Here is a 14620-nt window from a genome sequence, read left to right on the forward strand (position 1 = left end):
ACTTGTCATAGAAATAATTGATGGAGAACTTTTAAGGGTCTGAGATCTTGTAGCTGAAGGGGCCAACCCAGCAAGATCTGTGTGGTCTAGCATAAGACAGCCTATTCACTCAAAGGATAGTGGAGAAGAAGGAGCCCGAGGTGCATTTTGAATGCTGCTCTCTGGTACGGTTCTACAGAGCAGAGTCAAGAGTGTTGGAGCTGTGTAAGTACAATGATGACTTCATTGCAAAAAGGATGACCTCAGAGACCTCTGGAAGGGGTAGAAGTATGTATGTATGTATGTAACTACAGGCAGCTACAAAACAGTCTTGGGCGTTTAGATATAAAACTTTTCCTGTAATTGCTAGTAGGAAAAAGCCTTGCCATTACTGCATAAGTGCTTGCGACTTTTATTTCTCTGTGACTGAGTACCTAACAGAAACCACTTAAATAAAGAAGGGTTTTTTCTGGTTCATGGCTTACAAGATACAGTCTATTGTGGCAGCGAAGGCATGGTGACAGTAGTAGCTTGTGGCTGTGGCAGCAGGAATGTGAAATGGCCAGGTACATGACCTCTGGTGTTAGGAAGCAGAGAGCTAGGGCCTGGATGGGACAGCCTGGAGAGGTAAGTAGCTGGGCCTCAGAAAAAATCCTTTAGAAAAATATTCAGATATGCCTTTCATGAACAGCACTAGCACATCTGTATTTCCCATCAAAATCACCCTCTAAGACAGGGTATCCAATGATAAAGATGACTGGGTTAGCTAGGGCAGCTAGGGAGAGGCCACTCAAGTAAAGACATCTATAGTCTGTCAAACCATCCTGCAATAAACTTGATGCACTGCTAAAAACACAGTGCTTAGTAGGCAAAGTCTTGCAGTGGAGAGATGATGGTGGAAAATACAAAACCACTATGAAATGAGGACTATTTCTATACAAGAGATTTGGTTGTTCATTCTTTGGCTCATGAGTTCTCTGTTCCTGCACCTAAGAATGAAGCAAAATGGAGATTTTTTCGAAAGACCATGGGTGGCATTGGAATCTTCATGTGAAGAGGGTATGGAGAAGAAGTCTAGGTGAGCCAGCTGCTGCCATTCCTGAACTCAACTAATGTTAATGCTCCTCTGCCTCTAGAGCCAGAGGTGCCAGCTTTGTCCAAGTCAGGACATCTGCCTAAAGAAGAAGCCAAAGGCCTTCCTTATGGTCCAGGCCATCTTTGGGAGCCAGAGGAACAGCTCTGGCTCAAGAGATTTCTCTGAATGTAAGCCTTTCTGGCTTGGAGGAAGGAGAGTGCTTTGTTCAGGTAAAATTTCCAGTCTGAAGAGTCCATAGACTGAGTATCAAGTTTCCAAACCTGGATAAACAGCTCATCCAATAGCTGGTGGTATTATGCTGTGTGGTATTTAATGTGCTACCCATTGTTAGTACCACACAGCCCCACTGATGTGCATGATGGCAATGAGCTGCACATCAGTGCATTCACACAGAGCCTCATCAGTCCTGCATATGTGCTGTGGTGCTGGGGCAAAACTGGGGTCTTCTTACCATGACAAGATATCACCTGGTATATCCTAGAAGTCATCCAGGGAATGCAGAGCTGTGAATGTATATTCTCTTCATGTGGTTAATAGCCAGACCTCTACCTCCAGAATCATAGAGCAGGGGTTCCTTTGTTTTACAGCATTTAGTTAGTAGGACTTAGGAAAGTCCTGTGCTGTTCCAAGTAAAGGAACCCTTTGCTTTGATTCTTTTAAAGTGTATTCAGCTCTATTGTACACATCACTTTGTGGCCCCATATAGCCCATTACAGAAACGATAAAGCATATGAATTGAATTACCTTCAAGCTAATGTCCAAAAAGGAATGGTCTTTTCTATATGCCAGAATAGTCGGTGGCCCAATACTGGGTAATGTCCTTAGAGGAGATTCAAACAAATTTACAAAGTCTTCATTAAACTAAATTTTAAGGAGAGAGAGAGAGAGAGAGAGAGAGAGAGAGAGAGAGAGCAAAAACAATTGAGAACTGAAGTCACTTTACAGGAACAATGCATTAGTTATTATGACAAATAGCTCTTACCTCCATCTCATATAAAACACTTAGTTTGGGCTCTTCAGGATTAACTACCCATTTTGCTGAAGAGAAAGGATAGATTTAGATGGAAAATTGCAAACCGTTGTGCAGTGTGTTTTATTTTTCTCTATTTTAGAGATTCTCTCCCATCCTAATCTACTAGGACATTATACTCGAACATAAACAAGTGTACATGTGTATGAGAGTGGTGCGCGCACACACACACTCACTCTCACACACACCAAGCCCATCGTTTGTATTACTTGCTTGTAGGCATTCTCAGCACTGTGCAAATCAGGTTTGATCCTTACTGACAGTTTGTCTTTTCCAGCAAAAGGGGATGAAAACAAACACCCATTTACCTCTTATCTTAGAAGCTAGATTATCTGGTTGTTTTTCCTTTAATTCAAGAGATGGCGATTTTCCTAACAACAACAAAAAAGTATATATGTATTATCAATCTTCAAACAGGAGAAATAAGTTGAATATGAAATAAAATATATCCCAGAAAAGTAAGTGCCTGTGCTTGCTTTATTTTGAACCCCCTCTCCTCTTAAATAGTGACTGAGTGATAGGAGCAGCTGTCAACCAGTCTGCATAAATTCCTAGATTGAAAGCAGCTAAAGTTGGAAAGATGAATCCAGAGACAAAGAAGATGGCTGCTGAGATGTAACAGCCCTTTCTCCCAGAGGAATCGGACAGTAAGAGTCATTAGAGACAGGACTAGAAGGTCATTGTCAGGGGGATGTGTGGTGTCTGAAAAAAACATCAAATAAGTTTTAAGGAGTCACGTTCAGCAGAAATGCTAACACAGGCATAAAAACCAATGCACCAAGATTACAATTAAGGCCTTCTCTGGGCTTAATACAACAACCAGCCTGGGAATGCCCAATGACCCTATGAGGGAGTACTGAGTAGTCATGTCAGAGGAACAGCCCCTCGAGACATGGAGAAGTGGCCACACTGTCTTAGTTCATTTGGGACTGCTGCCACAAAGCACCAGGAGGTGCCCACGGGTTTGCTGTTGCTTTGAGGGCCTGTTTCTTGGCTAATGGTTGTTGCCTTCTAGCTGTGCTCTCGGATACCAGAATAAAAAGGCAGGTCTCTGGCTCCTGTTACAAAGGCTTTAGTTCCATTTGTGAGGCCGGAGCCCCAATGATAAAATAAACTTCCAAAAGTTCAGCCTCCAAGCGTGTTTGGGTTTCAACGTGGGGACTTAGAGGCTCGGCTCAGGGATACATATATCCAGAACATAGCATTCTTCTCGGCCCCCTTCCTCTCATAGCCTTCTCACACACGTGGAATAAACCCAATGCAATCCATCAGCCCCCAGAGTCCATTCAGGACCAAAGTAATGTCCAAGTCCAAAGTCTCAGCTAAATACCACCTAACTCAGGTGAGGTAATACGGCAAATGTTCTCCAAATAGTTCAACCAACTGGAGACCAGTCAAATATATGAACCTAGAGGGACCATTCTCATTTAAACCACCACAGCTTGTCTGTGGGTGGGTGGGTGGGTGGGTGTTGTCTTGATTGTAAGGTGAGACCGAAGGGCCAGCTACTGTGGGCGGCTCCATTCCCCTGATCGGGCTGTCCAGGGCTATGGTAGAAAGCTAGCTAAGCATGGGCCAGCAAGCAGCATTCCTCCATGGTTTCTGCTTGAGTTCACCTTCTCTGACTTCCCTTCACAATGAACTGTGAAGCCTATAACTGTAAACCTTCCTTCTCCATGATATCTTCTAGAGATTTATACTGTGTAAATTAAATGTTTAGCTTTCTTCTTGGAGTGCTGGGGGTTGGAACCATGGCCTTTTGCACCCTAGATAGGTACTCATCCAGAGTCTCCACATCCTCAACCACAGCTTTAATATTATTAATGGTTTGAAAAAATTTTAAGAGAGTATATATGTCATTTTTACAGTAAAAATAAAGGAGTTGGACATGGTGGAGCACACCTATATTTGGGGAGGCAGAGGCAGGCCAATCTCTGTAAGTTCAAGGCCAGCCTGGTCTACAAAGCCAGTCCAGGACAGCCAAGGCTACACGAAGAAACCCTGTCTCAAAAAACAAAACAAAAAATAAAATAAATATAAAGATATATATCAGAAATATAATGAGACTTACAATCTCTCTCTTTCAAGACAGAGTTTCACTGTGTATCTTTGGCCTGGAGCTCACAAAGATCTACTCGCCTCAGCTTTCTGAGTGCTAAGATTAAAGGTAAATACCACCATACTCTGTCTTAATGGTAGATTATTTCTTGATGAATAAAATCATTATTCTTTCTCAGATACTATGTACCAAGGATTTTAAATATTTAGTCTAATTTTGATTATCAGCATTCCTGTGCAGTGTTACTTTTTGTTAAGGCATAAAGTAATTGAGGCTTGATGAGATTAACAAATTTGCCTATTATCTCATTTATTTATTTATTTATATCTATTATGTACAGTGTTCTGCCTACATGTACCCGCACACAAGAGAGCATTTATGATTATTAAGTTTTTCCTTTTTATAAGTTAATTTTTTATTTTATTTTTACAACTTATACATTATATATCCTGACTGCACACAAACATGTATACACACACTCCACACACACATGTGATCACACTCAAGAAATCATACAAACTTTAGCTTTGCTTTATTTTTCCAGACAGGGTTTCTCTGTGTGGCCCGGCTATCCTGGAACTTGCTCTCTAGACCAGGCTGGCCTTGAGTTTGCCTGCCTATACCTCCTGATTGATGGCCCCTCCTTCAAGTCCTCTGAATCCCACCCTCTCTCCCTCTTTCCCCCATCCTCTTCACCTAGTTTGCTGAAAGTGGGAGCTCTCCTCCCCTGCCATCTGACCCTAGCTTATCAAGTCTCATCAGGACTGCTTGGATCCTCTTCCTCTACATCCTGGTAAGGCCGCCCCACCAGGAGGAAGTGACCAAAGAGCAGGCAACTGAGTTCATGTCAGAGACAGCCCCTGCTCTCCTTACTGGGATTCCCACATGGAGACGGAGCTGCCTATGGACTACATCTGAGCAGGAGGTCTAGGTCCTCTCCATGCATGGTCCTTGGTTAGTGCATCAGTCTTCAATGTTTATTTATCCTGTTTGGATTAGTATCGGCTTTAATGCCCTTCATACTGGTTGAATTTCCAGTTTGCAATCCACCCTCCTGTCAAACGCTTAGGAATCGAACTACTCACGTAGTTTCATTCTTGCAGCCTTTTGTTGAAGCCAACTTTCTTCTGTTTGTACTGATATCTGAACTCTTTCATATAAACTTGGATACATACTTCTGAAATTTAAGTCAAAATGTTAGTTTGAGTATAATTATATGGTAGTTTACAAATCTACTCTACATAGAATATTTTTAGTTGAATAACACGCCCATAGAAAGTTCTGATATTTTCTTTAAAACATTTTTTTCCATTCCTAGATTTTCAGTAATGTTAAACATGATATGTGTATCAAATCAATTCTTTGGAAAGTCTTCCTTCCTGAAAGTCTGCAGATTTGAGGTGCATGAGGGACAATGAGGAGAACTGCTGTTTTGGGTAAGAGTTTTACTTAATGCCATAGATAAGACAGGTGTGGTGGGGTAGTTCTAAAAAGAGTTCAGGCCCATGAGGTTCAGTGGTTAGGGGAGGCCCCATGACATGTAGCTGATGTAGACAAGTACACTCAGTGTAGATTGGTTGTCTCTGATGCCCAAGAAGCAGAGATAGTGGGAAAGATTTGGTTTTTCAGTGACTGTCCATCATACAGGATGCCACCTGTTGCTTTTGGTTGCTTGGGGTGGTTGGTAAACTTTCTCTGAAGATTTGAGGATCACAGATTCATAGACAGCCACAGAAGAGTGCCTGGCATTTCCTTTGTGGCAGACGTGGGGGTAAAGAAAGAGATGTGCCCAGACTGAGCAGGTTTTCCTGGAGGTTTCTGATGTCATCTTTTCCCGTAGGGTTTACTAGTGCTATCACTGTGCCTTCGTAGGACTCTTTTGCTTGTGCTAGTGATGTGCACACTTATACACTTACGTGAATTTAAATTAGCACGAAATGTTCACTTTCTTTAGTTTAAAAATGACACAGAGCTGGGCTTGCTGGCCAGACTTTCTTGCCACCATGGTGAATGCCAGATTCAGTGAGAGACTAGCTCAGAAGGCACAGAAAGAAAGCGACGAAGGATGATACTGCTGGCCTCCACATGCTCATGGAGGCATGACTGCACTGGCACACAAACATGCATACACACACTCCACACACACGTGATCACACACAAGAAATCATACAAACTTTTGTTTTGCTTTATTTTTCCAGACAGGGTTTCTCTGTGTGGCCCTGCTATCCTGGAACTTGCTCTCTAGACCAGGCTGGCCTTGAGTTTGCCTGCCTATACCTCCTGAATGCTAAGAAATTATACAAGCCTTTTCTTTTAAGAAAGTTGCTAATGTTAAGGCAAACACATTGTAATTAAGGGACCTCTGTTTCTTCTTTGAGTAGTTTCATTTGAATTTTCATTCATATGACAGGGAGGTAGGAATTTAATAACTCTAAGAGTAACAAGTAAACATAATTTTTCGTCTCCCTTATTTCTTTGCATTTTAATTAAAAATTGCATCTTCTAAAATGATCAAACAACCTTGCTTCAATTTGTTCATTTAGTATTGTTACTTTTTCATCATAGTTCAACTATGTCTTCACCTGCCATACTGATGATACTTTGTTTCCTGGCAAATTGCATCAGTGAAGTGCTTTTGTTTTTCAGTTCTGAAGTGACTGTGTCCTGGAATAGGCAAAGAACTCCTCTGTGGAGGGCACTTGTGCAAGTCTCTGAGGCAACCCTGTTTATCTAACCTTCCTGAGAGACAAGCTGTGGGGATTACCAGTAAAGCAACATGGGAGCAAAATCCCGAGATGTTTACTGTGTATTCCCCGCCCCCCAAAGCAATAGCTAACAAAAATGAACACACTAGTTATTTAAGTATCCGGGCCTTCCTTAATCTTTTACAAGTTTTAGGTGGAAGCTGAGTGAGCATGGCCAAAGAATTCACTTTGTGGGGAGCATACTAGCTAGGAATGAATACTGGTTTACCTATGATATTTTTATTATCTTCACAAAAGATAATCAAAGCCTTAGTATTTCCTTTTCACTGGCAAGGAAACGGAGGCCCATGGAGACAAAAGGGCATCTATAAAACCAGTTTAAAACTTGTTTTGTCACTTTCATCTGTGTCTTATTCCATTTCATCTGTGTGTGTTGGAAATTGCTGTAAAGAAACACCATAACCATGGCAACTCTTATAAATCATTTAGTTGGGAGCTTGCTTCCAGTTTTAGTCCACGGTCATTATGGTGGGAAGCTGACAGGCATGGTGCTGGAGTAATAGTTGATAGCTTTACATTCTGGTCCTCAGGCAGGGAAGAGGGGTTGAAGGGGAGAGAAAGAGGGAGGAGGGGGGAAAGAGGGACGAGAGGGAGGAAGGGGAGAGAGAAAGAAGCAGAGGGGAGAGAGATGGGGAGAGAGGAGAGAGGAAAGGGGAGAGAGACAGAGACAGACAGAGACATAAAGAGACAGAGAGATACTGGGATTTTGACAGGGGCTTTTGAAACCTACTAGCCCACTCCTTACTAACACACTTCCTTCAACAAGGCCACATCTACTCCAAGGCCACACCTTCTAATCCTTGTAAACTTTACCAGACACTTCTGCTCTCTGATGATTAAGCATTCAACTATGTGAGGCTACAGGGGCCATTCTCACTCAATCTACCACAATCTGCCTTTTAAATTTTCTGCATTTTAATGAATAGCAGTAAGCCAACTGAAAATAAAAGTTGAATTGATGTTGGTTGCATTGTTAGGGCATTAAAAAAAAAATTTCACCCATAGTCTCATCAAGTTCAGTAAAGAATACTTTGAAATGTGTTTGTGTTTCATTTAGTTTGTGTATAAACGTCTTCTTAGAAATATTTGTGAGACACAAGAATCTTGTCTGGAAGAGAGAGCTTCCCATGGACTTGAAATAACATAGCTGAAAGCCACTCCGTGCATAATCTTCTCCTTTCCTTTTGTAGATTTTCATAGGGAAGAAAACAAAAACAAAACCAAAAAAAAAAAAAAAACAAAAAACCAAGGTTCTTTGAACATCCAGCCCTAAAAACATGCTCTACCTGGTATATAAGTAATCTTATCTCCCTGAAAAAAGGAAACATGACTATAGGTCAAAGGAAAACCAGAGCAGAGGATACAGCATCTTAAAATAATAGAAAGTTTTTCCAAAAGGGAATTTCTGAGGACCTTCTATCTTCATGAAATCAAATATAGAAAGGAGGGAATGATGGCTCTCATCATAGTAGGTCAAGAAATGACCTTAGGACAGCCTAAGGACAAGGAGCTACGAAAGCTCCTTGCTCTCCCTTTATATGAGGCAACTGGTACCAGTTTTATTTTTTTAATTATGTTAATTTTTTTGTGTATGAATGATTTGCCTGCATGTATGCATGTGCACCACATAAGTGCCTGGTGACCTTGGAGACCAGTAGATGGTGTCTGATCCCCTGTAACTGGATAGAGTGGCAGATGTTTGTTACGAACTATGTGGATGCTGGCAACTTATTTTCCTCTGCAAGAGCAGCAAGTGCTTTAACCACCAAGCCATGTCTCCAGCCCCAGTAGTTTTCTATTTCTAAAAGAGCGTAAAGAACAGCTTGTTGTTGAAAAGTGGAAAGTTTTCTCCTTGAATGAGAAACAGAGAACACAGTTGTTGATTCAACAAGTTTTGAGAAAAGACAAAAGAATGAAAGAAAGAAAGAAGAAGGGAGGAGGAGGGAGGTGTAGTGGGCGAGGAAGAGGGAAAAAGAGAGAGGGAGAGAGGAAAGAGGGGAGAGGGAAACACACACACACACACACACACACACACACACACACAGACACACAGAGACAGAGAGAGAGAGAGACAGATGGACCATTCCGTCTTGAAGAACTTTAGCCAGACAGTACAGTATCTTCCTCTTAACTCTAATAATGGTGGGGTCATAGGCTAATGAGGAAACTGGCTGTGACATGTTTCCCTCACCTGCTCAAGTTTCCTGTAAGCCCTCCTACCTTAGGAAAGTAGAGTACTCCCGGCTTGAGGGTCCCATTTTAGCTGCCCACCAGCCACCCTTTATAAATGCAAATGAATAACTAAGGATTGTCAGTTATTTAAAAACAATTGATATTAGAAAAGAAAGAGAGCAATGAAAAAGAAATAAAAGTACATTAACTTTACATATTAATGCATTATTGGGTCTGAGTGGCTTCAAAGACAGTAAAGAACAGTCAGAAAGTGTTCTAAACAACAACAGTAACTGGTTCTCAGAATTACAACCATGCATCACAGAATAAAACTGCACACAGGCTGTACAGAAACATCAAAACTCTTGAAGATATAGAAAATATAAAAAAGAATAGAACAATGGAGAATCCTAGCCAATAGCCACAATGTTCATTCTGAAGGGAAGAAGAGAGATGAAGGGGAGGAAATGAAAATCAGAAGGGGTTGGGAAACAGACTGATCACCAACACTGGTTCCTGGGAGGCAATGAGGCAATGTCTTCGGAGCTCTGAAGAACAGTGCTTTAAAACATGTTATTGGGGCTGAAGAGATGGCTCAGTGATTAAGAGCCCTGACTCTTCTTCCAAAGGTCCTGAGTTCAATTCCCAGCAACCACATGGTGGCTTACAACCATCTATAATGAGATCTGACACCCTCTTCTAGCATGCAGTCAGAAAACTGTATAAATAATAAATAAATCTTAAAAAAAAACAACATGTTCTCTTATGCTAGGTTGTATTCATAATCAAGCTTGGTGGTAAAATGGAGACATTTCCAGCAGACAAGAGCTTAGAATTTTGAGTACTTGTGAGAAGTACATGAAAAAAAAATATTACCTAAAGAATTGTCTCAGCAAATAGAAAAGAATGAAAAGATGGTAAATTGGGAATCAAGGGAATATGTCTGGCACAGCCCAGAAAAAGTGAAGGCAACTGAACACAACTGAGTGGAAAAATCTTACTTTTTAGGCAACAAGTTTTACTAACATCAGATTTCGTGTTCTCTTCCATCGATCCAATATACAGGCTTCTTAACATGCAATTGAGTATGTTTATTTGTTTTCAGTTTTTAAAAGTCAAAGTACTAATGATCAATTGTAACTAAGAAAACAACATGCATATTAAACAACTGCAAAGTAATATAATTTTATATGAATGTATAGCTAATGTAATTTGCTTCTCTCTCCCCTCCTCTCTCCATAAACTTGTTAATTAGAAAAACTAGACGAGAAGAGATAGAAGAAAGCAGTAGTGAATTTGGTGTTCATATTTTATAAGTCAACATTAATGCTGATAAAGCAAAAAGTAGAGGTTTAAATCTTTTACAGTTCTAAGTCCTATGAAATTAAAAGTAATATAAATATCAAAAAATTGGAGAGGAAGCCTATACTTAAGTCAGAATTCGATAAACTGAGGGAAAATTTGATGAATTCAACTTAAAATTGTCATTGGAGGGGTAGAGAGGTCGCTAGCGGTGAAGTGCTTGCTGTGTGAACCCAAGGCTGTGAGTTCTGTTACACAGGTTAAATACATGTTGAAAAGCTGAACACGGCAGCTAACATTTGTAATCCTAGCAATGGGAGGGTGAAGACGGATAGGTCCCTGAGTCTTGCTAGCCAGCTAATCTAACATAATGGCTGGCCTCCAGTCCAATGAGACAGCACCTACAGACAATACTTCAGGTGACTGCTGGCCTATGCATTGGTATAGACACACGAGAACATAAGTAACACACACACACACACACACACACACACACACACAAATGGAAGGAAACTCTGTCTGGTGAGTCAGGGAAGAACCAGTGTGGAGATTTTCACTGTCATATGTCTGATATACTTTAGTTTGTTGTTTTTTGTTTTTTTTAAACCACAGGTTTTATCGGAAATTTGAATTAGATGGATAAAAACACACAAGCATTCTGCTTCAGTTGCGTGTGTTGCCGTGTGGGGGTGGGGATGGTGTTGTGCCGTGTGGGGGTGGGGTGGGGATGGTGTTGTGCCGTATGGGGGTGGGAATGGTGAGTACAAGCGCCAGGCCTGTAGCAGCCAGAGGCATTGGATCCTGCTGGAGCCTGGAACTGGAGTTCCAGGCAGTTGTGAGAGGCCCCAAGTGGGTGCTGGAAACTCAGCTCAGTACATTTGCTTAACTGTAGAGCCATTTTCCAGCCCTGGCACTTACTGTTGTCTGCATGGTTCATATTTATTAACCTTGTATCATACTGATAAGCGAACACATCATACTTAGAGTTGGGTAACAAGAGGAAGACAAAAACTTTCATCTTTATCTCTGACAAACTGCCTGCTTATGTATGTGTGTGGGGATTGCTTGTTTTTAATGCTGTGTAAGCCAGAGTGGCCTTGAATTTGGGATCCTCTTGCCTCAGTCTCTGAAATGCTGGGAGTACAGCATGCACTAGCATGCTTGGGAAAAACAAAAACAAACAAACAAAAAAGCTTTTGAGTAAGTTGTACAGGCCTTGTGCTATTCATAACAAGACTATCGAAAAAGGCCAACGGTGCCCGCTCTTTAAAAACATGACAACTGAAAACATTCTCTTACCTGTCCACAGTCACTTCAGACAAGTTTTTCTTAAACGTTTGAAATATTTTAGGAAAACCTGTTGAATGAAACATTAAACAGTTCAACCACTCCCTGCCTGGGGGTTCCCTAAGGGAAATTTCGTCCCCAGGGAACATTTGGTGAGGGCTGAAGCCAGCGTGGTTGTCACAGGGGAGTGTGTGCGATTCTGTGTGCGCACATGCCCGTGTGTAATTACAAGGGCCTTAATCAGGGGCAGAGAAGGCCAGGGGTGCTGGTAAACAGAATATCTTAAGATGCCAGAGGACACCACCCTTTCTCCAGCAGGGAAATGCGAAATGCGACCTTTCAGAGCTTTGAGAAGCCTGTTGTAAATGCCCTGTTTCCCTTTTAAATAAGACAGTTGGTGGAGGGGTGCCAGCAAGGGAGTTCAAGGCACTGGAGAGAGCTCTTTTAGCACTGCTTTAGCTGTTTCAGAACTGCTTTAGCACCTCAGTCTCCTACAGGAGTAACCCCAACTTCCACCTTTTACATTTACCGAGAGATTCCTTGTATCCTACAGTAGGAGCCATGAAGGCACTCAGCCAAGACTTAATAGTGTATGGGCAGTGTGTGTGTGTGTGTGTGTGTGTGTGTGTGTGTGTCCCCATCAGCCGGCCCCGGGACAGGATCCCGAGGGAAGAGAAGCCCAACGCTACTTTTATGGGAGGAGGCGCTGCTGGAAGCGGGAAAAGAGCCCTCGACGGACAGCTCGTGCCTCTCAGAGGAGCCCTCGCTGGACTGCCCTTCCTCCACAGAAGAGCCCTCGCTGGGCCCCGCTTCCCCCGGTGTGGAGCCCTCGCTGGGCCCCGGTTCCCCCGCAGCAGAGTCCTCTCTGGGCAGCGCGTGCTCCTCTAAGACCTCGCTGAACAGCACTCGGTCCTCATCGCTCCACGTGGCGCTGGACCGCTCGCTGGGCGGGGGAGTGATGCTCGGGCTGGGGGTGCGCACGCTAATTAGGCGGGGACGAAAGTCGGCGTAGGGGTCCTCCTCATAGTCGTCTTCAGTGAGGTCCATGGTCATCCAGAATTCCTCACTGGCCAACAGCTCGAAGAACGGGTCCAGGATTTTCTGCGGCTGGTCCGCCTCTTTCTCCGCCCCTTTCGCCCCCTCCACCTTCTCCATCTGCTCCACCCCCTCCGTCTCCTCTTCCTTCTCTTCCTCCACCATCTCCTCTCGCCCCATCAAGGCCCTCCCCGACTCCTTTGGGCTGTTCTTCGCCCGCTCCCTCCTTTGGGGACTGGGCCACATGTTTGCTCGCAGTCCAGGAGCGCTAGCCCCTGTTGGTTGAGCGTCTGTCTCCCAGGGCAACCTTGGCCCCTTCCCGGTTTAAAGCCACAGGATCCCTTTAGCGCGCCCGGTGGTTGGGCAGGAAAGTGGAGGCAGGACCCTCTCACCCTTTTTGCCTCGGTTCGCTAGATGGCTGAGCCCCTTCCAGCCTGCAGAGAAACAGCCCCCTTTTCCTCGGAGCCAACCCTTCCCTCTTCTTAAGAGAGCGTGGTTTCTGGAGATGGATGCCCACAACGCCACTTGGCATTTGAAGGAGCTGGGGAATTTGATTTTTAGTAGAAAGATGCCTTTTGGACATTCCAATAAAACTCTGCTTGCAATATTAGACTCCATCCTTTGATCTGTAGTTTGCTGACTTGACTTATGAGCATATTGCCTTATGCTGTTTAGTGAGTGTTTTTGGCACCGGATGTATTTTGTAGCTGAGATATTTCGGGTCATTCTATCGCAGTTCAGCTGATTGCTTGAATTATCCTCTTGTCTTGGAAACAGCAAACACCTGCGATACTGGTCATCACGGACCACTTTCTGGGGATTTTTCAATTCACGCTACTTTAAATGTGTGTGCGAAATAGTTGCCCATATTCAAAAAGGCATCCAGGATGATATGCCGGTTGACTCATTCATTAGATGCCCACGGCCAGGCCTGGAATTTATTTTGCATGACTTCTGCTTTGCCGCATGACCTCTGCCAGACTATTTTGGGGGTGGAAACTGGGAACAATGATGCCTTTAAGATATTTGTGGATATCGATGGCTATAGAATGGTGGCGTGTAACTGTGAACAGATTCCATCCAAAGACTGATGAGAACACAACTGTAGGGGGATAGAGGTATTGGGATTAGCTGCAGCGCTCTGCCTTTGGGGGGTCCTATCAAGGGCAGACTTCCTTCAAGCCATTTGGGAGAGGATCTAAGGAAGTGTTTCTGTCAGAAGTCAGGGCAACTCCACGATGGGATTATGTGGTGGCACAGGGGCCTTACCTTTGGTCCTGTTTTGTGGTCAGTTCACTGAGCAATGCTTTATGGCTGTTAATCAGGACTACATTTATTAAGACTGCTGTGAGCCAGGTCCCTAATGGGTCCAGGGCTGGGGCACTAGACAGAAGCCTGCCTAAGTAGCTGGTGAGAGTACCTAACTACCTCTCAGGGTTCAGTAAAAGTAGCTGGCTTTAGGATTTGGGCAAGGGAGTGAGTGGTGCAAATTGTCCAGCATTGCAGGGGGGTAGGGCAGAGAGAAACTGCACAGAGTATTTAGAAAAGTACGAACGATCTTGAAGGCCTATGGAACACTTGTCACAGGCTAGTGAGGCAGTCCAGGTGTATGGGTTGCTTTAAAAAGAGGGTCAAAGGGCTGGAGACATGGCTCAGAGGTTAGTACTGACTGCTCTTCCAGAGGTCCTGAGTTCAATTCCCAGCAACCACAGGGTGGCTCACAACCATCTATAGTGAGACCTGGTGTCCTTTTCTGGCCTGCAGGTATACCTGCAGTCAGAACATTGTATACATAATAAATAAATCTTAAAAAGGGGGTGGGGAGGTCAAATGTGGGTAGCAGGTTCAGGGCAGGGAAGGCACTCCAGAGACCTGGGGCAGTGGGGGAGTGAGTA

General features: G+C 43.4%; 1 protein-coding gene across 1 annotated transcript in view; it reads right to left on the reverse strand.

Moving 5' to 3' along the window:
• Positions 1-12971, reverse strand: part of Erich6 (glutamate rich 6) — a 31028-nt gene extending 18057 nt beyond the window's left edge. Inside the window, exons 1-6 of the mRNA XM_060378631.1 lie at positions 12380-12971; positions 11703-11760; positions 5250-5341; positions 2414-2476; positions 2058-2113; positions 1820-1936 (exon numbers count right to left, since the gene is read on the reverse strand). Of these exons, the coding sequence (XP_060234614.1) occupies positions 1820-1936; positions 2058-2113; positions 2414-2476; positions 5250-5341; positions 11703-11760; positions 12380-12971 (978 nt within the window). The remainder of the gene's footprint in view (positions 1-1819; positions 1937-2057; positions 2114-2413; positions 2477-5249; positions 5342-11702; positions 11761-12379) is intronic.
• Positions 12972-14620: the final 1649 nt, after the last annotated feature.

Source organism: Meriones unguiculatus, chromosome 2 (assembly GCF_030254825.1).
Source record: "Meriones unguiculatus strain TT.TT164.6M chromosome 2, Bangor_MerUng_6.1, whole genome shotgun sequence".
Taxonomy (NCBI): Eukaryota; Metazoa; Chordata; class Mammalia; order Rodentia; family Muridae; genus Meriones; species Meriones unguiculatus.